At 38.9% G+C, this 26,768-nt stretch overlaps 1 protein-coding gene and 1 long non-coding RNA gene across 4 annotated transcripts in view; one reads left to right on the forward strand and one right to left on the reverse strand.

Annotated features, from left to right (window-relative positions):
• Positions 1 to 16,797, reverse strand: part of LOC126377499 (uncharacterized) — a 228,018-nt gene extending 211,221 nt beyond the window's left edge. Inside the window, exons 1-2 of one of the 3 annotated variants that reach the window (XM_050025234.1) lie at positions 16,608 to 16,797; positions 12,881 to 13,018 (exon numbers count right to left, since the gene is read on the reverse strand). In XM_050025234.1, the coding sequence (XP_049881191.1) occupies positions 12,881 to 13,018; positions 16,608 to 16,610 (141 nt within the window). In that variant the 5' untranslated portion in view covers positions 16,611 to 16,797. The remainder of the gene's footprint in view (positions 1 to 12,880; positions 13,019 to 16,607) is intronic. The other 2 variants (XM_050025235.1, XM_050025236.1) reach the window with 2 other exon arrangements.
• The window catches only part of LOC126377645 (uncharacterized), a 350,458-nt gene that overhangs the window by 116,717 nt on the left and 206,973 nt on the right, over positions 1 to 26,768 (forward strand). The gene's annotated exons all lie outside the window — the stretch shown is intronic.

A 26,768-nucleotide genomic window follows, 5' to 3' on the forward strand; every position in this document is an offset into this window, starting at 1 on the left:
GGTTCAAATTAGTGAAAGTTTAAAGAACGGTGACCAAAATGGGCCCAGCATTGATCACTTTTTTATATTCACCGTTTGACAGCGCATTTCAAATATAGTAAGAAAAAATATGCTACGTCATTATTAAGGTGGGTGCTGACCGGTGTTACGAGGCGTATTGTACCATTAGCAGCGAGCATGAGAATGTTACGTCATGTGCTTAAAATCAGTGTTGATGCTCGCTACGAGCGCCTTATTTTCCTGTACTGACAGCACGAACGCTCGCTGTGTAACACATTACATTATGCCTCGTAACATCAGTCAGTACTCACCTTTATGTTACAATACTTATACTTGACACTTGACAAACTAGTCTCAACTTTTCTTAAAAAGTGCAAAATTAATTCAGCAGTGCCACTTTTTTGAAAACTACCATGTGCTTATCCAGTTAAGAAGATCCACGTAGACGAACTTGCGGGCAGAAAGCTAGTATCCGATGAACCAAGATAATGTTGGCAATTTCAAAAAAGGAACGTCACTTCACTTTTTAAAAAATAAACTATTTGGCGGACCGGTATCCCGTCTGGGACTTCGAAGAAAAAACAAGTGAAAACAGATTGAGTCGTTGTTAGAAGCGTAAACTGAAAAAATAGTTTCTGTATTGGATTTTATTAATATTAAGTACTTGTTATAATTCGCAGTAATAATATTTGGTATTCGTAGTAAGAGTGACTTTTGTGGTAATATTACCTGATTATAACTGGGTATGTTACTAATATTTACGTTTTATCATTGTTACTGTAAAAGCTCGAACTACGGTAAATTTTAAGATTTTAAGCAAGTATAAGTCTTAGGATTTACCGACATGAGTTGGTAAATGTAAGTATTTCTGAAAATACGACGATTTTTTCGAACTTTTGCCATTCGAATTCAGTATATTATGCTAGGTTTTACCAGTGTCAGCTGATAGATGTTGGTTTTAGGAATAAAACAATGAGTAATTCTTAATTATTTACTATAATTAATTATTAGACAAAACAGGTACATAGTATTATAAAGGTATCATTATGATAGTAATAAGTACCAAAAGCTGCTATCCACAAAAGTACAAGTGGATGCGCTGAGCACGTTATGACGTTTTGTTTTTCAATATTTACCGTGTCATTAATGTAAATCCGAAGATTTACCAACGGAATGGTGGTTAAGGTGATTCGTTTTCCATACAAAAGTTGATGCACTGCTACAGAAAAACGGATAGAGGAATATAAAATTCTTCTTCTTTGCGAGTCGATGGCGATCGAAGCTAAATTTTTGCTGACCAATAATTGGCCACTGACAATGCCGTAATATAAAATTGTGGCTTAACTTAAAGATAATGTATGTGAGACTAACATTTCACCGAGTCAGAACTCAACACTGAACGAATAAATGGAAAAAAATACGAAAACTGCAGAAGTAACGCCATCTGCTGACGTAGCGTTGCCTAGCTGACTAAACGCATCACCTTAAAGTTCGAATCGTAAACTTTTTGGGACATTTACCATTAGGAATTGGTAGATCTTAGGATTTACTGCAGTTCGAGTTTTTACAGTAACATTATTCATGATACTTCCAACAAACCGGCAAATGCCAGATAGCAGATATTCAAGTAGGCACGCAGCCTTCCGGCCGACATACCTATTAAGCCGATCCACTGTCACTGCGGTCGTTAACCTAGATTGGCATGTAATCTGCTGTAAGGGGCCCAGATACGGGGTCCTTACATGTGTAGAAGGGGTCACTTTTACATCGGCATGTTAGGTGTGTTCTGAAGTGTTAAAAAGAGTACATCGAAGCAATCCATCTAAAAAACCTATGTCAAATGTCAAATAGCATTTACTTTTATATGCGACATGGCAATTTGACATTTGCGCATATAAAAGTAAATGTTATTTGACATTTGTTTTCATTGCCCTATTTATTTTTATATGCGACATTGCAATTTGACATTTGCGCTTATAAAAGTAAATTGTGCGCCGTGCAAACGAATGTCAAATAGCAATATTGCTTTTTTGGATGAATTGCTTCAATGTGGCCTTTTTAACGCCCCAGGTGGCTCGACCATTATAGACGGCGATACAGATATATTGGGTCTAACAGAAAGTTCTTTTTTTTTTTCGTGACTTATTGTAGATTTGCCGCAGATGGCATTAACTACTTGGCCGGACAAATGGGGAGCGCTGAAGGCTCTCACCCGGTACAACGTTTAAGACAACAGGCCTGAGGGTGCCCAGTTGGGCGCGAACCTCGGCTCAGGGCGTCGTCTGTGAGGAAAAATATTTGAAAGAATTAATCGACCCCCACCTGATTGTCCGAAAAAGTAAGATGATTCCGTGCTTCGGAGGGCACGTTAAGACGTTGGTACCGGCTATTAGCCGTAAAAACACCTCCACCAACCCGCAGTGGAGCAGCGTGGTGGAGTATGCTCCATACCCCCTCCGGTAGATTGAGGGGAGGCCTGTGCCCAGCATTGGGACGTATATAGGCTGTTTATGTATGTACTTATGTATGTATGTAATCGACCCTAGTGGGTCGATAGCGATAAGCGCTGAATGAGGGATATTAAAAAGACCACATCGAAGCAACTCATCCCATCTAAAAAACCTATAGTGCTATTTGACATTTGTTGGCATTGGCTATTAACTTTTGGGACATTGCAATTTGACATTTGCGCTTAAAAAAGTAAATGCGCAATGCAATCGAATGTCAAATAGCAATATTACTTTTTTGGATGAATTGCTTGGATGTGGCGTTTTTAACGCCCCAGTTGGCTCGACCATTATAGACGGCGATACAGATAATATATATTTGGTCTAACAGAAAACGCGGTGAGGTGTGGGTTGTAGGTTTATCGTGCGATGGATGTACCTCTGACTACCCCAATTGGGATATAGTCGTGAGCTTATTATATTGTTTGTAAATTGATCTATTAGATGAGATGGGTCTACAGCTAAGTTAAGATTTTTCTATTCCTTGATGATGTTCTTCTGGTGATAATCGTCTGATGATGTTTTCCTGGTAATGGTCTTCTGGTAAAGATCTTCTAGTGATGATTTTCTGATGATGTTCATCAGGTGATGTTTTTTTGTTGATGGTGTTCTGTTGATAATGTTCAAGTGATGTTCATCAGGGATGTTTTTCTGGTGATGGTCTTCTGATGATGATCTTCTGGTGATGTTCATCTGGTGATGTGATTCTGGCGACGATCTTCTGGTGATGTTTTTATAATGATGATCTTCTGGTGATGCTTTTCTGATGTTTTTATCTTATAATATTCTTCTTGTGATGTTCATCAGGGATGTTTACCTGGTGATGATCTTCACCAGAAGGGATTATTTTGTAAAACCGTACTCACAAAATACGTACGCGTGCCCTCTATTTTACCCAAACAACAAACATAAGAGAAGATTTGTCACATAAATATCGGTAATGTCGAAGCTGGGAGCGAGCGGCGGAATTTATTGCACAAGAAACGGCCATTAGCCGGGATCTGGATGTAGTCATTTGTACCATACACACAAACACATACATGTATAAACATACATACTTTTAACAAAACAACTACATTAATTCAAATAAATAAATGCTTGGGCACAAATAAGAAAATATTTTAATGAAAATTAACCATTTACTTACAAATTATTGAAATTATGACGTCACCGAACTACAATATTCCGCGCTAAGAATTTCACACAACCACTCCGTAGCACGTGTCGAGTCAAAGTGAGTGCTGCGCTCGGCTCCCGCTTCCATGCGGCCTAGGGTTGGCCACATTCGATGATCGGTTGGCCAACTAGCTGTCACTTGGGGTCGGCGATACTACAGCAGCGCCATCTAGTTTTGACCTCATCCCTAACAATACATTAATAAACTAACGCCGTAAATTTCGGTAAAATACAAACAAATACAAATATACTTTATTGCACACAACATACAAAACAAGTTTTACACAAAACCAACACGAAAGATACAGTACATTCTGGCGGCCTTATTGCTAAGCAGCAATTTCTTCCAGTGGTAAAAAAGAAACATTTATCATAATTTAGTGCGGGACGGTGCAACATCTAGTATAAAACAAATAATTACAAAAAACAAACAACTACCTACTAGCATAAAATACAAAAAAAAATACTTTAATCGAAATACCGTTCGTTCTCTTCAAATGTCAAAACACGAATTTACTGTGGAATTTGTATGAAAAAGCACACTGTCACAGAAAAACGTGTTAAATGTCGGATTTCTTATTACGTTTTTCTTGATTACAATTCATAAATAAGTAAATGTTTACTAGAAAAAAAGAAATTTTTTTTCGTATGTTTTAGATCTGACTTTATTTAGTAATCAGAATTTTATAATTTATCTTGAAACTAGTGAGTACACGACCCAATTTAAGCACTATTATTTTTTATCTCAGTTTTCTATTAACATTGGCCCCGATTCCTGCAGACACCGCCTAATTTTATTTTAACTTATATCCGTCATTTTCATATCCGTCGAAAAGAAAAGGGACGGATGATTCACAGCTCTTAATTTTAGGAAGAATGAGTAAATGAATGAATAACCCGGGCGAATCAAAAGGTACGTCGCTGGTATGCAATCCGTTTGACGTGCTGTCTACTTAATTGTGTCGGGTTATTGACGGATGTAAAATTTTTAGACGGTTGGTTTAGATTTGTGCTTAAAATTGACGTGTGTTCCATAAATTTTATACTTGTCGATTACCCGTCTCTTTCTTTTTCGGCGGATAAGAAAATGACAGATATAACTTAAAATAAAATTAGATGGTATTTACAGGAATTAGCACCATTATGTACTACATATTAATTTTTAAGTTAAGTAAACGTACTTGCGTTGACTATGTTATAAAGCCCGGGTTCGCGTTTGTACTTTTCCCCTTTTAGGACCTCCGTAAGAACATCAGAAATGCAATATAATATATTATTATCTTATCTTATCCCTAATGGGATGGCCAGGACAAATGTAGAGTGCAAAAATCAGCGACCTTTCTGATTTTGTTAGATATTTTTGTATAATGTTTGTGTAGCGGACGCCGCCGCTAGAACGAGACGGCGGTACTATAAGAGTAGGCTGTCCTACTCCCATACGATCAGCACGTAATACCCCACTAGTTGAGGTATTGAAAATGGTTCTTAAGGTGGTCGATGATACGCAATAAACACGTTCGTTCGTTTTACGATCTGGAAATTTGATCGAGCCTTTTATTTATCCAAGATCCTGAACATACAGTCCACAACAGTTTGCATAAATAATAACAAAAAAAAAAACATTGACATAAATATTACGTAGTCTTAAGATGTGTATTATGAACCGGTGATAGGTGATTAGCATAGTCCATCGCGCACTATAATGGGCCATCATGCATAACAATCCCTCCTGAGAAACTCAATCCCTCTGTCAGTTTTTACAACATTCTCGTGAAGATAAACAATAGCTGTTCATAAACATAAATTCATAGTTTTTGTACAGACTTCAAAAAGGGGTGTCGAGGTTTTTCTTGCAGTTTCTTTTCCCCGGCTATACAGGTTGTGAGACGCTGCAGTAGTTTTAGTCAGATAAAACGTTCGTTATCTAAAATATGTCGATTCAAAGTGTAACTATGTTACCTACTTTAAGATATTTTTGAGTTTGAACAAGAATAAATTTATCAATTTGACCCAAGTTAAGTTTGTTCCGGCATGACGCCTGTTACGTAATCCTTTAAAATTATACTAATTAATATTAGTCTACTTTACAGAGTTCACGAAAGCCTCACTGGCAAAATTTCAATCAGAATTTTCGACAAAACTCGCAACAGGAGTTAAATTTCTGTTTTTCTCTGAAGAGGATTAGATAATCAGTGTTGTATTACCGGAAAGGATTCTACTCGGAGATGAAAGGATCTATTAAATATCTTGACAACACCAACAGGTTAAGGAAACTCTGATCCCTTCCTTTTTTTATCATCTGAAAAAAAAATATTAAAAAAAATGTATAACCGATAATTGGCGAGGAGTGGATATGGTGTGGGTGTATACTAGTGTTAGTGACGTCGTAACGAATACTGAGTGGGATGATTCAGACCATGATTCTGAGTTGATATCAAATGGAATTTTCCGTCGCAAAATTCACGTTTGTTTTTTTTTTAATTATTTTCAATTCTATACTTTTGCGTCGGAAAATTCCACATGATATCAACTCATAATCATGGTCTGAGTCATCCCTCAAAGATCATGTATACTATGCACCTCTGCCTACCCCTTCGGGGATACAGGCGTATATATTATAGGGGATATATATCATCATCATCAACTTAAGAGCCACGCTCTTGTCGGTGCAGCAGTTTCCATGCTACTTTTTAGGGAAAAATAGGGCAGTGGTTTCCCTCCTTCCTTCCGCCCCGCAGTACTCTGTCTGACGCAAGTGGGATGGCGCTCAGAGTAGTCTATTACAAAGCCATACTAGGGGATATATATGCCACGTTAAGTACATATATATACGATTACACGACTGGCGATTACGATTTTACATTAAGCAGTCGGTACTCACTACTATTTACTTAATGTAGTTATTAGCGAATCATGTCAGCTTTGACGGCTCAGTAGCAACCCTGAAATGTTGATGAGGTCAGTTACCCACCTCATGCTATTGAGCTGCTATAGACCCGTGACTGCCCTCCGAACCACGGATCTTACTTTCGAATAATCCTAACGAAACATGGAGTCGAAACCGGAACCTCCGGCTGCCCGAAAACTAGACCATAGGGGCCGTCAGGGAATAAAATAGCCTGCCTAAACACCCGACCTGTCCAATCCTGCCATCAAAGGTCATATAAAATTCACGAGTCAATTTCCACTTGACGACTTACGTTCGTCGGAAGGAATGAAGTGACAAACCTATCTGCTTCTCTCTCTATTTAAGAGCTGCGCTCTTATCGGTGGAGTAATCGCTATTCCTCTCTTCTTCCCGCCAAAACCTTCACCTCCCAATACGACACGACCTGCACCTTCTCTTTTATTTGTTTCATAAATCATGAAACATCATGATTTGATTTGATTTGATTTGTTTCATGATGTTTCGTTTTTGTTTGTTTTATTTGTTTCTATCTGCTTAGACGACCATAAAGGTGCGCGTCCACTTGAACCGAGGACGCTTCGATGTGTAAAACCGGTAAAGCAAACTGTCAGAGAAATTAAAAACTGGAGTTGCCTTTAGGCATAGAATAAGGAATAATACTACGGATAGAACGGCAACTCTCAGCTCCCCACCAGCTGGGGTTACCTCAACCCCCTCGAACATAGTTTAGACTTGAATCGTGAAGACAGCGCGTGGACCGTTGTTTTTATTTTTTATCAGTTTACTTTCTATGTTAACGGCTTCCGTGGTCCAGTGGTTTGAGCGTTGGGCTCACGATCCGGAGGTCCCGGGTTCAAATCCCGGTGGAGACATATCACATCACTTTGTGATCCCTAGTTTGGTTAGGACATTACAGGCTGATCACCTAATTGTCCGAAAGTAAGATGATCCGTGCTTCGGAAGGCACGTTAAGCTGTTGGTCCCGGTTACTACTTACTGATGTAAGTGAGTAATCGTTACGTGAGCCATGTCAGGGGTCTTTGGCGGCTCAATAGTAACCCTGACACCAGGGTTGATGGGGTTGGTAATCCACCTCACAACCCACACGATAGAAGAAGAAGAAGATAACGTTCGAATTTTGAGATTGGACGTGACGTATTTCGAGGTAAACCTAGCTCAGACGCTGGTGGGGGGCGAAGAGTTGCCTTTCTATAAATACGTAGTATTTTTCCTTATTCTATGACAGTACCCTTATGTATGACGCGGGAGTGGAATGGAACAGAAAAACAAGTGACGGAAATATAATGTGTGAAGTGAAAGATAAATGAACACGACTGAGTAGGACGGAAATTATTTCACACGACCCGCGATTTGTTTCGTACACGAATATATTAGCGTCTGGGAAGACAAAATTGTCCCGAGCTTCAATCCAATACACTTAGCGAGTACATTTACCAAAAAGTTTCCTGGAAAAATATGCTATTTTTCGCAGTAAGATGATTACAACTAAGCATCACGCCTGTATCCCTGAAGTGGTAGACAGATGTATAGTATTGCGGCACGCTGGGTGGTGACGATATGGTATCCCGACGTGCCGGCAGAGTAGGGGATGATTGGTGATGACGGTAATAAAATAGAAGCGAGCAGGAATATAGTATACAGTTTATTAAAAACACACACACACAGTTCGCAATATACACATTTCACAAAAGAATCAAGAATTAGAGGGCACGGCCCTAAACAGTAAATGGGTCGTTCTTCTTTTTTATCGACAATAAAAAGACATTTTCCCAATTAATCGGACTTAACATCTTTAAAATTATAACGGCAATAAATATTTTAAAACATCATATAAAGATCTGTCCGTAAAGGACTATTTAGTGGTTCTCTTTATCTTGGTAACATACTTTTCTTTGCAGGCGCATTCCAAAAAATATTGTGACAGAGTGGCCCTTTTCATCGGAGACAGCATTTCAATATACCACTCTGTCACAAAATTTTGTGAAAAACAATGAAGCTACGTTAATAACTAATTGAGGAACCGATTAGTATTTTGCTTGTATTTTGAGTATAATAAGATAACTATATTTTTGGACAATGGAAACATGACATAAAATTCTAAAACATAACTTATTAAAAGCAGTACGTAAGACAGATCATTGTCGATAAAAAAGAAGAACGACCCAAATGCACTTGTGTTGTTTTAATGAAGGTCGGCGATGCAGTGAGTCAAAAAAGTGTAAAATGAAAGGAAATGCGGAATGGAATGAGAATTTCGTAATTTTAAATGATGACGGTCAGAACGAAAGGACAGTATGTGCAGAGTTTGTACTCTGCTACAGTATACACGCCTACTTCTCGCCAGCTATGTTTAAGCCCCACGTAATAGGGGGCACGCCTTTTCCCATTAATCGGGCACGAATTCTGGAAACCACGTGATATCAATTATCCAAGTATATGTTCATAATCCTAGGAATATGATGAAGGTTATAGGATATGGTTGAAGAGATTGCTATTTAGCAATAAGACCGCCTATTGTACTCTTTCTATTTCTCTTTTGTTTTGTATTTTGTATTTTCTTGTTTGTGCAATAATGAATTTGTTATGTTATGTTATAAACTTAATGTTTAAAACACTAAACTTAATCTAGTTTTATGATCATATCACTGAACTGTTCCCGTGATATGATAATAATCCGACTACAATCATCTTAGTGCAACATAATGTTATTACAACTTACACTTCTTAACTTCCGGAATCTGTTAATTTTCCACATCAATGTAAATAGACCTTTAGCACACGAAGCCAATATTTTCCTCCCGCGGAACTAAGAAGTTAGATTGGACTTGTAATTAAAGAATGTTTGATTCATTGGAAGATCCGAGATAGGTTCCTGTCGTTTGGCCGATGTTAAATTGACATTTGGAAAAGATTCTCTATTTCCAGAATGTTCTTTTTATCGCGCTTCGAAAACAAACGAATGCTGATCATGTTCACTAGTCACCAGATTTATCGTAGAAAACTTAGGACGTCTTCTACCTCTAGATTGAGCCGTGGTCTCTGTGATTCAGTGGTTGAGCGTTGGGCTCACGATCCGGAGGCCACGGGTTCGAATCCCGGTGGCGAAATATCACAAAAATCACTTTGTGATCCCTAGTTTGGTTAGGATATTACAGGCTGATCACCCGATTGTCCGAAAGTAAGATGTCCCATGCTTCGCAAAGCACGTTAAGCTGTTGGTCCCGGTTACTACTTACTGATGTAAGTATGTAGTCATTACATGAGTCATGTTCAAGGGCCGTTGGCGGCTCAAAAATAACCCTGGCCCTGGCACCAGGGTTGATGAGGCCAGTAATTCACCTCATAACATACTCGATAGAAGAAGCGGGTAACAGCTAGTCGCGTAAATACAGGTAACTCTCAGGAACTATGAGTAAGTACAGTCACAAGTACTAATATGTATACACTTTGAAACCATGTCACATTAACTTTTTTGACAAATTAAACCGTAAGTCTCATTAAATGTCAAATTAGACAGTGCGACAGGGTCCTAAAGTGGTTACATGATATTACTCTTGACTGTACCTAGTTCTGTTGCCTTCAAGTCTCTGTTTATGACGGCACTTTACAGTAGGTGCTTACAAGCTGTTTTCATTGTCCGTAAACTGAATATCTGTCTACAACATCTGTTCAATGTTGCATTATTTTACAGAGAAAATGCTTCTGATGTACATTGTTTTAAGTTTACGCGGTTATTATCATAATTAAAGCACATAATAACGGGTTCTTACCGCGTTTAAATGGGGATATGAGACTCCCGATATTCCGACACTGTTGCAAGTGCCCCGAAAATTATGGATCTACCTACTCCACTCCAATCTCATCAGTCATCCCGTGATCATGGCACTTGCAACAGTGTCGAAATATCGGGAGTCTCATATCCCCATTTAAACGCGGTAAGAACCCGTTATTATGTGCTTTAATTATGCTTCTGATGTGGTGATGATGATGATGTGATAAGGGTATGCTAGAGGGTGTTAGTCGTAACGACTGGCACCCTGTATATACTTCTGCCCACCTCTTCAGGGATACAGGCGTGATGCTAGACTATGTAGTCGGCATCTTTTCTCTAGGTTTGAATGTATTTTTTATGTGCAATAAAAAAATCTGTAAGTATTTACCTTTTGTGCCGCGAGTCTTGAAATTTTTATATGAAATATTTTTGTGGATATTACATTCTTAAATGAACAATATTTTTATCGCTGACATAAAAGTAACCCCTGATAATGTTACGATCTCGACATTTAATGTACTGTTTAATGTGCTTGTCTGTCGTCCCTCTCACACTTATGGTTTACGGTAATTTGAGTGTTACCTGTCTCTCTCCCACGTTTTTTAACACCGTGAAATGTGTAGTAAAAGCGATTCATGTCCTCTATTAAAACTGTTTTATTCGAATTTTTAAAAGTACTTGTTTAACAGACTTTCATCCCTTTCGAAGTGAGTCACAACTCTTACTCCAACTCGCGATTGATGAATGTGAAGGAAGCATGATAAGTGTGTTAGGATCGAAGCAAATGGAATTCTATAGTCTCTGCCTACCTCGGTGGGAAATAGGCGTGAGTTTATGTATGTATGTTCGAGTCCCGGTGTGCTACCAATACCCCTATCTACTTATGTAATACCTATAATTTAAGGCATTTTGTGAAAGCGCTTTTATTGTGTTGTTTGAAATAAAAAAAATAACGGCCTGCGTAGTCCAGCGGTTGAGCGTTGGGCTCACGATCTGGAGGTCCCGGGTTCGAATACCGGAAACACATTACAAAAATCACTTTGTGAGCCCAGGTTTGTTCAGGACATTGCAGGCTGATCACCCGAAAATAAGATGTACCGTGCTTCGGAAGGCACGTTAAGCTGTTTGTTCCGGTTACTACTTACTGAAGTACGTAGTCGTTACGTGAACCATGTCGGGGGCCTTTGGCTCAAAACTAACTCTGGCACCAGGGTTGATGAGGCCAGTAATCCACCTCACAATACACTCGATAGAAGAAGCGGGTAACAGCTAATAGCCTCATAAAGTTTTTTCGACAATATCTTCCAGTCTGCAGCGTGATTATAAGCGCTGCAGTTGCACTACTAAAACTCCTATCTGAAATACATATAGGGCGTTTTGTGAAAACGCTCTTATCGTTTTGTTTGAAGTAAATTTATTTTTTATTTAATTTATTTTGGTTTACTAACAGTTACTTACACTTACACATTATAATATGTGACATATCAAAACTTAAAAGCTAAATGTAGTGACTAATTATAAGTAAACACTGCATGCATTTGTGTAGAAAAAAGTATATAAAAAAGTGGGTAAGCTATAACTAAGACTTAAGTACAGTCATGAGCAATATAATGTACCCACTTTAGGACTCTGTCGCACTAACATATTTGACATTTAGTGAGACTTACAGTTCAATTTGTCAAAAAAGTTAATGTGACATGGTACCAAAGTGTATACAATACATATTAATGCTCGTGACCGTACATATTATTATATAACAGAAAAAAAAACTGTATTTTGTTGGAAAGTGGACACAAATCTAATTATTATTTATAATGCTTTTACGGAAGATAGAAGTGAGTCAGAATTGAGGTCAATTATTTTGCTATAGTGATTTAATAGCTTACATAGTCTGGGTACAGGTGAATTTGCACCAAGAAAAGTTCTGCGGACAGGTGGATGAAGTAGAGTGATTGGGTAGCGTGGGTATGGCTAAATAGAATAATCTAGAAGATAATTAAAGCACATAATAACGGGTTCTTACCGCGTTTAAATGGGGATATGAGACTCCCGATATTTCGACACTGTTGCAAGTGCCATGATCACGGGATGACTGATGAGATTGGAGTGGAGTAGGTAGATCCATAATTTTCTACGGGCAGACATATCTGTCTACCCTCTTTCTCTGCCGCTTGTTTATGTTTTTGATACCGGAATGTTCGGAACCATCTGAACTCGCACGAAACTCACTACGACAAACCGCACTCACTCCGGTATCAAAAACATAAACAAGCGGCAGAGAAAGAGGGTAGACAGATATGTCTGCCCGTAGAAAATTATGGATCTACCTACTCCACTCCAATCTCATCAGTCATCCCGTGATCATGGCACTTGTAACAGTGTCGAAATATCGGGAGTCTCATATCCCCATTTAAACGCGGTAAGAACCCGTTATTATGTGCTTTAATTATGATAATAACCGCGTAAACTTAAAACAATCTAGAAGATAATTCTCACCCGGTCAGCGACGCCCCCCGGCAGCACGCTCTTGACGACGACGCCAGACGAGCGCCCGCCCACAATGCCGAACGCCAGCCCCGACCCGTCGTTGACCAGTTCAACCACCTCCACCTGCGCCCACTCGCCGAACACCTGCTGTGGAGATTGGTGGGAGTTAAATAACTAATCAAATCAAATATACTTTATCGCACACAACATCATCATCATCAGCCCATTAACGTCCCCACCGCTGGGGCACGCGCCTTCCCTATGGATGGGTAGGGAGATCGGGCCTTAAACCATCACGCGGGCCCAGTGCGGATTGATGGTTATTAACGACTGCTAATGCAGCCGGGACCAACGGCTTAACGTGCCTTCCGAAGCACGGAGGAGCTCTAGATGAAAACTTTTTTTTTTACACAACATACAAAACAAAAAATGGATGATAGATACACTACAATCTGGCGGCCTTATTGCTAAGCAACAATGGTGCTAATTCCTGTAAATACCATCTAATTTTATTTTAAGTTATATCTGCCATTTTCTTATCCGCCGAAAAGGAAAGGGACGGGTAATCGACAAGCATAAAATTTATGGAACATACGTCAATTTTAAGCACAAATCTAAACCAACCGTCTAAAAATTTTACATCTGTCAATAACCCGACACATTCATTTACTCATTCTTCCTAAAATTAAGAGCTGTGAATCATCCGTCCCTTTCCTTTTCGACGGATATGAAAATGACGGATATAACTTAAAATAAAATTAGGCGGTGTCTCCAGGAATCGGGGCCAATGTCCTTTTTAGGCTGATGGCTGGCCCTCCTATTTCATGGAGCCTCAGCCTAATAATACTACGTACAGAACGGCAACTCTCCGCCCCCCACCAGCAGCTGAGCTAAGTTTACCTCACCCCCTCTCGGTCTTACTTTAGGCGTCACACGTCACACACAGAGACGCGTGTACGATAACGACAATGTGTAGTGTCTGTGTAACACGAGTTCTGTGTGAAGTGTCCGGGGTGTGCTTAAATAGAGCCGGTGAAGAGTGGGTGTAATATAAACACTTCGATTCCCGGTGGGGACATATCACAAAAATTACTTTGTGATCCCTAGTTTGGTTAGGACATTACTGGCAGATCACCAGATTGTCCGAAAGTAGAATAGAATAGAAATGTTTTATTGCGACCATGTGTTCGTACAAATTGTGGTGTTATAAAAATACAGAAGTAAGTATTATAGTATCAACATGGACCCGGTAAGGGCACTGCAACTGGTAGAGAGATGATCCGTGCTTCGGAAGGCACGTTAAGCCGTTGGTCCCGGTTACTACTTACTGATGTAAGTAAGTAGTCGTTACATGAGCCATGTCAGGGGCCTTCGGCGGCTCAATAGTAACCCTGACACCAAGGTTGATGGGGTTGGTACTCCACCTCACAACACACACGATAGAAGAAGAAGAAGTATGGATTCAGGCGTGACTATACAGGGTGGTAATGACATCGTAACGAATATTGAGAGGAATGATTCAGCAGACCATGATTCTAAGTTAATATTATTTTCAGTTCCATACTTTTGCGACGGAAAATTCCACATGATATCACCTTAGAATCATGGTCCCGATCGTCCCTCAAAGTTTTTGTTACGATGTCACTAACACAATGTATGTATGTAAATTTTATAGTATGTGTGTGTGTGTGTGTGTGTATGTGTGTGTGTGGGTGGTTTTCCATTCGCGGTTTGGAAGGTGACAGGCAGTCGCTGTGAAAAACGTGATCGGGGAGATAATGAGATGTAGGATGAGGCCTACCCTAATTGAGATATAGTCGCGAGCTTATAATTATGTGTTGTTATGTTTACAAAAAATTACGTAGATAATGGCCCCGATTCCTGCAGACACCGCCTAATTTTATTTTAAGTTATATCCGTCATTTTCGTATCCGTCGAAAAGGAAAGGGACGGATGATTCACAGCTCTTAATTTTAGGAAGAATGAGTAAATGAATAAATAACCCGAGCGAATCAAAAAGGTACGTCGCTGGTATGCAATGTCAGGTTATTGACTGATGTAAAATTTTTAGACGGTTGGTTTAGATTTGTGCTTAAAATTGATGTGTGTTCCATAAATTTTATGCTTGTCGATTACCCGTCCCTGTCCTTTTCGGCGGATAAGAAAATGACAGATATAACTTAAAATAAAATTAGATGGTACAGTGAAACCTGGTTAAGTGAGACATCAAGGGACCTGCAATGTCGTTTCACTTATAGAGGTATTCCACTTACCCAGTGTCTCGATTCCATTTACCCAGATAACGATTGTAGCTTTCGTTTTGGCATTTTTCAAATAAACATCTGTATGATAGTAAAGCGAAACTAAAAATGAAGGTAATTGAAGCTCAAAATTTGTACTTACGTACTTGGAATTACGTGTGGAATTTGTGGGTAGAATAAGAATGAGTAAACAAACAATGTTATCTCAGTTACAGAGGTTTATGAATAAAAAATTTACTCGCTGTCTCAGTTATAGAGGTAACTATGATGATAAATCGAAAGAACGAATCCCAGATATAGAGGCTAACCTCGTCCCACTAAAAGAGGTAATTCAGTGCCTAAGTGTTGGGACCTCAGCATGAGTTCCAGTTATGGAGGTTTCTCACTTACCCAGGTCCCACTTAACCAAGTTTCACTGTATTTACAGGAATTAGCACCATTTTATAACTCATTAAACTAACGTAAACAAAAAGTGCAATTTATCAAGAAGCCAGCGCGGGACAAATATCGAAATCCAATTATATCAACCAGAACAAAATGCAATTACGATTCATTCTCGATATTAAAGTTTCAGATGAACTTTAAGCCAGAAGCCACGAGCCAGCCACCAATAGACAAGTTTTATTAAACCAACAATATATTGTAAGTGCCTTTTAAAAATCACGTTTGAATGTGGTTTCTGTTAACAAAACCTCGCGATGGACAATCTGGTTTCAATCTAAGTAAAAAATTATGGTCTTAAATAATTATGGTCTTATTTTATACCTAGAATTCATGAAATTAATTTAAAAAAATCGAGATTTTGCTGAAGAAAATCACTTAACAATGTGATTGAAGGAATTCGTCTACAATTCGTCTTTAAAACGCAATATTGCTATTTGACATTTGTAGATTGTAGACATTTGCCCCGATTCCTGCGGACACCTCCTAATTTTATTTTAAGTTATACCCGTTATTTTCTTATCCGCCGAAAAGGAAAGGAACGGATGTTATTTTTAACAATAAGTTAATTTTAAAACGAACGAATAACCCGGGCGAATAAAATAGGCATCTCGCTGGTATGTAATCCGTTTGACGTGCTGTCTATTTATCTCTGTCGGGTTATAGGCTGATGTAAAATTTATAGACGGTTGTTTTAGATTTCTGCCTAAAATTGACGTCTGTTCCATAAATGTTTTTACCCGTCCCTTTCGTTTTCAGCGGATAAGAAAATGACAGGTATAACTTAAAATAAAATTAGATGATCCAGGAATTAGCACCATTGCCCATTTACTTTTGACAAATTATGTAGTGTGTAATTAATTATGTAAGTACGTAGGTATCTTTTACATCTGTCAACGTTTATTATTTGTGCAATAAAGAATACCTATGTAGGTATTTGTATTTAGTAAAATGACGATTTTAAGCGTAACCATGTCGAAAGCGTAAGCATATCGACTGAATAAAGTATTGAATTGAAAGGAAGATATATTTACCATGATGCGCTTGATTCGCCGCTTGCTTGCTGCCCTGCGCGGGGAAACTTGCGATCAGCTGACTTTCTCTGCCATTTTGAATCCTCACTGACAGCTGTCAACGTAACGCGACGCACACACGCAACGGACAGCTACGCACACAGCCTCGCACATTTTTTGACACTAGTTCTTTTTATAAATTCACCTGTCAGTGAGCGGCCATTATTTGGTTCAGGTGGATTCTGTAACAAAAAAGTTTGTTTAAGTATAAAAACTTTTACTGTTCCTTAATAGTTAAGTTCCCTATTAAAAATAATGAGAGGATTAGAATGTTTTATAGGTTTTTGCGTGATATATATATTAATCTTATAAGGTAAAAATGAGGGACTTGTCAGGCTACGTTCATTAAAAACAATATAGATGGCGTTGTACAGATTTCCCTTCGTTTATACTTCTAATTTCATGGATAATAGACATTACATATGCATTGGCCCCGATTCCTGCAGATACCGCCTAATTTTATTTTAAGTTATATCCGTCATTTTCATATCCGTCGAAAAGGAAAGGGACGGATGATTCACAGCTCTTAATTTTAGGAAGAATGAGTAAATGAATGAATAACCCGGGCGAATCAAAAGGTACGTCCCTGGTATGCAATCCGTTTGACGTGCTGTCTACTTAACTGTGTCGGGTTATTGACGGATGTAAAATTTTTAAACGGTTGGTTTAGATTTGTGCTTAAAATTGACGTGTGTTCCATAAATTTTATGCTTGTCGATTACCCGTCCCTTTCCTTACCGCGGATAAGAAAATTACAGATATAACTTAAAATAAAATTAGATGGTATTTACAGGAATTAGCACCATTATCTTTGTTTTGGGTATAAATTATAACCCTTTTTATTACACTGTGGCACAATTACGTGTAGGTTTATATCATGTGTCGCAGAAACCCCGTTAAATAACCTATTTAGTAAGTATGTGTCCAATAGCAGAAAATAAAATAAACATTATACCTACTTAGACTATTATTTTATAGGTTTTTGATTTTTTGCCCTACAGGTTATAAATTATAATGCACAAGACTACTTTTGAGCTCCACATGTCCTAAAGTTATCGAACTAGTAAAGTGCCAAGTTGAAGTATGAACTATTTGCTCATACTTTTATGGCGCGCGTTTCGCGCTCACTTGCCCCTTCCAGCCTTTTTCTGCTATTCCGTGGGCACTGCCCACCTCATTAGGGACGTCATCATCAGCCGTATGACGCCCACTGCTGGGCATAGGCCTCCCCCAAGGATCTCCACGACGATCGGTCCTGCGCTGCCCGCATCCAGCGGCTTCCCGCGACCTTCACCAGATCGTTGGTCCACCTTGTAGCGGGCCTACCCACTGAGCGTCGTCCGACACGTGGTCGCCACTCCAGAACCTTTCCGCCCCATCGGCCATCGGTTCTAGCTCCTCGCTATGTGTCCTGCCCACTGCCACTTCAGCTTTGCAATTCTCCGAGCTATGTCGGTGACTTTAGTTCTCCTGCGGATCTCCTCATTTCTGATTAGGGACGTAATGAGTATTTATCCGTGAACGTCTACCCAAAAATGTGCTTTTCCTAATTATTGCCGCTGACGAAAACGTCGGTCCAATATCTACGTCGCTATCTCCCCTTGGAGGGTTTATCCCATTTCATATAGCACGGCCTTTATCGATCTACCGTACAAACGACGCTGATACCAACTTGATAAGTTGTGAGCCTAAATGTCGACATTATCTACGTACATAGATATACACGAATAGACATATCTACGCAGACAAAGATATACACTACTAAAGTAGATAATAGGGAAGAGCTACGAAGAAGAAAACTTGCATAAAAACTAGGCAGATAAATAATGATGCTGATTTCGGGTGAGAGCCCTCAGCGCTCCCCATTTGTCCGGCCAAGTAGTTCATCATCACCAGCCCATTAACGTCCCAACTGCTGGGGCACGGGCCTTCAGGATAGGGAGATCAGGCCTTAAACCACCACGGAGGCCCAGTGCGGATTGATGGTTATTAACGACTGCTAATGCAGCCGGGACCAACGGCTTAACGTGCCTTCCGAAGCACGGAATCATGAAAAGTCCTTACCAAACAAAGGACGGTGTCACAAAGTGATTTCGACTTATCAACTCGTGAGCCTATGGCTGTAACCACTAGACCACGGAGGCTGTTATTAAATTCAGATTAAATATCTATTAGCCGTAAAAACATCTTCACCGACCCGCATTGGGTCAGCGTGGTGGAGTATGCTCCATACCCCCTCCGGTTGATTGAGGGGAGGCCTGTGCCCATCAGTGGGACGTATATCTATAGGCTGTTTATGTATGTATGTCTGAATTTTATAATTTATGTTTGACCTAGTCAACTTCCCAATTTCAAGATAACTATGATCGTCCGCAGTGATTCAGCGAGGTGGAGTATGTTCCATACCCCCTCGGAGGGGAGGCCTGTGCCCAGCAGTGGGACGTAATAAGCTGTTCATTTCATGATGTTCCGCTCTGCTGCTCCCACGTTGAGCATTCGCCATGAGCCGAATTTTCTCACGATATTAAATTTTCCGACATTAGATTTCCCTGGTGACGCTTCAGATCCCCTCGGTATTACTTTTTGTTATTATCTTTCATGGAAATATTGAAATAGATACAACGATGTAATATCCAATCCAAGGAACCTAGCCGAGTGCAATCGATTATGACAATCAACAGTGACAGTGATAAAATATATGAATCTGACATGTCAATTCCAAAAAAATATATAGGATGTTAGTAACATTGTAACGAAAACTGAGGGATGATTCAGACCATGATTCTGAGTTAATACAAGTGGAATTTTCCGCCGCAAAATTATAAAAAATAAAAATATATATTATTATTTATTACATTTATTATTAGGTATATATTAATTATTTTCCGTTCCATATTTATGCGACGGAAAATTCCTCTTGATATTAACTCAGAATCATGGTCTGAATCATCCCCCTCAGTATTCGTTATTATGTCAATCTAGTTGTTCATGTCGTTAAACTTTTTGTGTTCATTGATCTGGCCAAACTTCATAGTGATTTGGCCAACGAATTATTTATATATTATATACCCGAGTAATGAAAAAATAGGTAAGTAACTAAAATAGGAAACTGGCTCTTGATAGGCCCCGATTCCTGCAGACACCGCCTAATTTTATTTTAAGTTATATCCGTCATTTTCATATCCGTCGAAAAGGAAAGGGACGGATGATTCACAGCTCTTAATTTTAGGAAGAATCATTAATTGAATGAATAACCCGGGCGAATCAAAAGGTACGTCGCTAGTATGCAATCCGTTTGACGTGCTGTCTACTTATCTGTGTCGGGTTATTGACGGATGTAAAATTTTTAGACGGTTGGTTTAGATTTGTGCTTAAAATTGACGTGTGTTCCACAAATTTTATGCTTATCGATTACCCGTCCCTTTCCTTTTCGGCGGATAAGAAAATGACAGATATAACTTAAAATAAAATTAGATGGTATTTACAGGAATTAGCACCAATGTATGCTTAAATGTAAACCATGTGAGCAGTATTATATGATCTGTGGCAGTACTAGTAAATAAAGAAATAAACGTCGGATTTCCTAAAAGTTATTGTATTATGTATCACCGCTTGGTATCCCTTCAATCTTTTTTGTATGAATTTTGTATGAGCCTCAGTTGTAGTCAGCTCACTCGTATATTTTGCTTTGGTTATCTTAAATATTGTATGTATTTAGCTTTCAACCTTGGCCCTATGTTTTGTGCTGTTGGTCATGAGTCTCCGATCTGTTCATCGCAAGTCCAAACTCAAGGCTTGATGTGCTAAGGTCTTGAAGCATCTGTTCGAGCTGCTGCTATTAGGACTGACCGGAGTACGCACAGGACCGCGAAAAATGGAAAGAGGAAGGGGAGGCCTTTGCCCAGCAGTGGGATCTTTTAGGCTAGATAAGATTACATTAGATTAGATTCATGTTTTGCTTTATACCTGTCTAGGGTTGCCAGGAGTCCAGTTTTAGCTGGACTTCTTTAGCTTTTTGCAGTCGTGTACGGCCAAATATTTGCGTGTTAGGCCAAATGGCAAACACGGAACCCTTATGGATTCGTCATGTCTGTCTGTCCGTTCGTCCGTATGTCACAGCCACTTTTTTCTGAAAATTCCACTTGATATCAACTCACAATCATCCCTCAAAGTTTTCATTACGATGTCACTAACAGCCTGTATTTTATTAAGATAATATATGTAATAGTAATACTACGTAGGCGGAGGCGTTCACTGTATTTTACCGGTTGTTATTATCTTTTACCGGTAAAAAAATACCATATATTTTATAATTTGTATGTGATACTACATAGGCGGTCCTGACGTTCACTGTATTTTACCGGTTATTATTATCTTTTACCAGTAAGAATAAATAGCGAAGGCTGCGTTCTTACCGCCGTAAATCCGGTTTATCCCATAGCCGGGTAAAACTGCTTTAAATGAACGTTCACTGAGCCTTTATGAAAGAAACATTGAGATCGATCGAGAAGAAAATCCCTGTTCCTTAATGCTTCTGGATGTTTTCAGGCAATGTTACCAGGCAGAAGATAGGTCATAACACAAGTAGGTACATAAATAAGTACTTACATTATATTATTTATAAACAGACTATATACGGCCCACAGCCGGGCACAGGCCTCCCCTCAATCCCTCAATCAACCGGGGTATGGAGCAAACTCCACCACGCTGCTCCACTGCGGGTTGGTGGAGGTGTTTTTAGGGCTAATAGCCGCGACCAACGGCTTAAAGTGCCCTCCGAAGCACACAATCTTCTTACTTATTAAGAAAATCAGGTGATTTTAGTCTCAAAAATCTTTACCAAACAAAGGACAGTCTCACAAAGTGTTTTCGACAGTGTCTACTACTAGCGAGGGGTTTCATAAAAGCGATTAACTTGAATTGATTATAATATCCTTTATTTTTAAGTCAGAAGATATTTTAAAGTTCTATTCACTCAAAAATAATAATCCGGCTTTAATAAAACCTCTTTTTACTCAAAGCAGGAAGTAATTACAATTAATAGCTGTTTAAACGACTCGCCGATTTTAAAGATGCTTCAATAAAATCTTTTACGCTAGCTTGAAGCACACCCGGAAAGTTCAAACAAAAAATCCCGTTTTACAGAGACACTACATATTGACGTTTGACGCCCATACGATTGAAGACTAAAGTAAGACCGAACGGGGTGAGGTAAACCTACATCACACGCTTCGTGTGACGTCACATTTCACAAAATAAGTAAACTAAAATTGGCCCCGATTCCTGCAGACACCTCCTAATTTTACTTTGTTATACCTGTCATTTTCTTATCCATCGAAAAGGAAAGGGACGGATGATTGACAGCTCTTAATTTAAGGAAGAATGAGTAAATGAATGAATAACCCGGGCGAATCAAAAAGGTATATCGCTGGTACGCAACGTTTGACGTGTGCTGTCAACATAATTCTGTCGGGTTATTAGCCAATGTAAAATGTTTATAGGGTTGTTTTAGATTTGTGCTTAAAACTGACGTGTGTTCCATAAATTGTACGTTTGTCGATTACCCGTCCCTTTCCTTATCGGCGGATAAGAAAATGACAGGTATAACTTAAAATAAAATTAGATGGTGTCTACAGGAATTACCACCACTGTCTGTCAGGTTTCAAGTTATACTGTTTGACAGTTTCTTTGCTTATTGAAATGTGACATCATTTATATTATAAAGTTAGTGATTATTTAGAAGATATGAATGCATGGGATTAACTGTCTGAGAACTGATTACTCAATTGTATACCAATATTTTATGTTTAATTTTATTTTTTTAAAGAACGTCTAGGGCCCTGTGCGGAGGTTTTTCTTGCAACTTCTTTTCCCCGGCTATACAGGTTGTAAGAAGCTGCAGTAGTTTTAGGCGGATGAGACGTTCGTTATGTAAAAGTTGACTATTCAAAGTGTAATATGTTACCTACTGAATAAAGATATTTTTGAATTTGACTGAGATAAATGTCATGTGACGAACTATTTTCGCGCGAAATTTGATATTAATGAAGAAAATACGTCTTTTTCTATAAAGGCTTTTTCGAGAAAATAAAATAAATTAATAGGTATAAAATAAACGTTTGTATTTTTTGAAATACGTATCCGAAATCTGTCAAGTAGCCCGTTGTAGACAAAAGACGGCGTACTTTCAACACCATGTTGACTTGATAGAAATTTACACTGTTTCCTTAATACGGGAATGTTAAAAGCTCTTGATTCGATTACTACGGGATTACGTTCCCGGAATTTCCCCCGGGATGTAAGTAGGTACCTTCGTACTACCCTAAAAGGATTTTGAACGTTCTCTTTCAAAAGCAGAGATAACTTTTGGCAATCGTGATTTCTACATAATTAAGTAGCAAGTAATAATAAATAGTAAGTTATATTATTTATCTTAAGTGCATTTTCACTAACACAATTGTCTCAAACATTACAGACGGTGATAGAGCTCACCGTCTATTACGTCAGTTTATAAATGTATGTCATCATCATCAGCCCATTAACGTCCCCACTGCTGGGGTACGGGCCTTCCCTATGGATGGATAGAGAGATCGGGCCTTAAACCATCACGCGGGCCCAGTGCGGATTGACGGTTATTAACGACTGCTAATGCAGCCGGGACCAACGGCTTAACGTGCCTTCCGAAGCACGGAGGAGCTCGAGATGAAAACTTTTTTTGTGATCATCCATCTATCATAATCTGTTCCATGTAAGCTCTTATTGGTCTTCCTCTTCCTCTATTTCCTTGTAACTTCCCTTATGTGATGTTTTTAATAAATACCAAGCTTTCCATAACAAGGGGTGCATATTCAAGGCTAAGATAGCCAAAACAATCAGAAAACGATGCATCAAAACTTTCGTATGGAGTATAGCCCTCTATGGATGTGACGCGTGGTAACTCATACAATTCTCTCTCTCTCTTGTCGGTGGAGTAATCGCCATTCCTCTCTTCTTCCCGCCAAAACCTTCACCTCCCGATACGACACGACCTGCACCTTCTCTTTTATTTGTTTCATAAATGTTATCCTAGGTCTACCCCTTCCTCTCTTCCCTTCAATTTTTCCTCTCTCTACACCTATTAAAATGTAACTCAAAAATTCGAATACAGTCGTTCAGAGCAATTAATTCCGCTCTTCAAACTACATAACAGATACGTCACGAACTCCACTATATCACCGTATACTCACCACAATGTCAGTTGCACTTGGCTGGTGACCTACTCTCACACTGGTTGGAACTAGTTACGTAGGAATAACTAAACTATAGTGGTGCTGACTCCAGTACGGTCACGAGTACTAATATGTATACACTTTGAAACCTTGTCACATTAACTTTTTTTACAAATTAAACCGTAAGTCTCATTAAATATCAAATATGATAGTGGGACAGGGTTCTAAAGTGGGTACATGATATTGCTCATGACTATACACGCCGCCTAAATTTATTTTAAGTTATACCTGTCATTTTCTTATCCGCCAAAAAGGAAAGAGACGGGTAATCGACAGGCATAAAATCTATGGAACACACGTCAATTTTAAAACCCCTTCCAAATTTTTATATTGGCCAATAACCCGACAGAATTAAGTTAACAGCACACGTCAAACGTATAACATATCAGCGAGATACCTATTTTATGCCCGGACTATTCATTCGTTCACTCATTCATTTTAAAATTAACAATTGTCAATCTTCCGACCCTTTCTTTTTCGGCGGATAAGAAAATGACGGGTATAACTTAAAATAAAATTAGGAGGTGTCTACAGGAATCGGGGCGATTATGAAACTAAAGTAACACGATAAATGTATAATATAACATAACATAAGCTCACGATCCACATACCAACAGCCTCCGTGGTCCAGTGGTTTGAGCGTTGGGCTCACGATCCGGAAGTCCCGGGTCCAAATCCCGGTGGGGACATATCATAAAAATCACTTTGTGATCCCTAATTTGGATAGGACATTATAGGCTGATCACCTGACTGTCCGAAAGTATGATGATCCGTGCTTCGGAAGGCACGTTAAGACGTTGGTCCTGTTTACTACTTACTGATGTAAGTATGTAATCGTTACATGAGCCATGTCAGGGGCCTTTGGCGGCTCAATAATAACCCTGACACCATGGTTGATGGGGTTGGTAATCCACTTCACAACCCATACGATAGAAGAGGACATACCAATGGGGTAGAGAAATACATCCTTGGTGATCTAAGTACCCACACCTCACTGAGCTTTCTGTCAAACCAAACAGTGTACAATACATACATAAAACTGACGATTACGCCTAAATCATCTAAGGAGACAGAAGTGTGTAGACGTATGCGCCTTACGTAAAATATCTCGATTTTATTAAATTTATTTTATTCCGGGTAGTAATTGAGACTACATTTTTTTAAACTGGATTGACTAGCATGCCTTTTGCGAGGTTTTGTTAACAAAAATCCTATTTAAAATATAAGAAACATATCTGCCCTTTTCCCAGCGGGCTCTTAATCGTGTAAACCCAACTTACCTCGCGGTAATCCCCCTCATTAATTCATAAAGCGACCTTACAGGGTTACCCTATGAGAAAATTATTAATTTTTTCAGGCAGACTCCTGTAATCCCTAAAAGGATATTTTTTGACGCAACTTATCGCAGTTTTGCCTCAGATGGTAACTCTTGGCCGGGCAAATGAGGGCCCTCACCCGACACAAATAATTTATATAATAAAAAATAAATAAAATAAATAATTAATAAAAAAAATGATTTTTTTTGACAACAACAGCTGAGGGTATCCTTTTGGACGCGAACCTCGGCTCAGCACATTGTCTGAAAGGATTGTATTTGAAAGAATTCATCGACCCTGGTAGACCGATAGTGACAAGCGCTGAATGAACAACGACGCCGGCGGGGTCGATATCGGAGTCCTGAAGTGTTTATCGTCCCTGATTGGCCATCTCTATCACAATGAAAATTTAAGAGACGATTCAGGCCATGCTTCTGAGTTGATATCAGGTGAAATTTTCCGTCGCAAATGACAATGGGCACTTTTGTATGAAACTTGGTCCAAGAACCTCCACTGATGAGACTTATATGTAATGAAAGCTTATGCTTTCCCTATGATTCTGGCAAAGTTCTATCAGATTCTGTCCCGGGGTTCTTTTTTTACGGCCATGTTTGTCCTGGCTAAAAATGTGATAAAATACAGTGGGAGCTAAAATCGACTCAAGATTTGTTGCTGGATAACTAAGTCTACATAAATAATTATGTATCATATTGTATATCATTTTAAAGAGGATCTTTTCCAAAATCCGAAACATAAAAAAAAACAAAAAAAAATCTTTTTGTAAGCGAATTATAGTCAATTTATATCTGCAGCGCCATTGTTTCTCGGTAGCTAAGTTCAAGTTTCATGCCTTTTACCCCTTTCAAAAGTATTTTACCGATTTTTTTTATATTGCTTCCGGAATTTGATCTGAGTGATAATAACAAGAAAAATAAATAAACACCTCTCCGATAGAGACCGCCTAAGCTATTGCCTATTGCAAGAAATCGTCATCATTAGCAAGTCATTACGGTATTGCATATAAGCTTATCAGCAACTTGGAACTTGGTCCAAGAACCTCCACTGGTGAGACTTGCATGTAATGATAGCTTATACTTGTCCTATGATTCTGGCAAAGTTCTATCAAACTCTGTCCTAGGGTTTTTTTTACGGCCATGTTTGTCCTGAGTCCTGTCCTGAGTAGTGGACTGCAAAATCACCTCAGGATTTGTTGTCGAAAAACTATTTAACTAAGTCTATATACATAATTATATATCATAATGTATATCAATTTTAAAGGGGAAGGTTATCAGAATCTGAAACACAAATAAAAAAATGCATTAAGTAAGTATGTAAACGACTTTTAGCCAACTCACGTCCGTAGCACCATTTTTCTCAGCAGCTACGTACGGGTTTCGCGCCTTCCAACCTTTCCAAAGGAGCCCAATAATTTTTTCCTTCTTCTGATATTGCATTCTTAATCTGACAAGTGACAACAAAGAAAAAAAAATAAAAAAAATAAGAAGAAATAAAATAGATACCATTCCGATAGAGGCCGC

This window comes from Pectinophora gossypiella, chromosome 23 (assembly GCF_024362695.1).
Source record: "Pectinophora gossypiella chromosome 23, ilPecGoss1.1, whole genome shotgun sequence".
NCBI classification, from domain to species: Eukaryota; Metazoa; Arthropoda; class Insecta; order Lepidoptera; family Gelechiidae; genus Pectinophora; species Pectinophora gossypiella.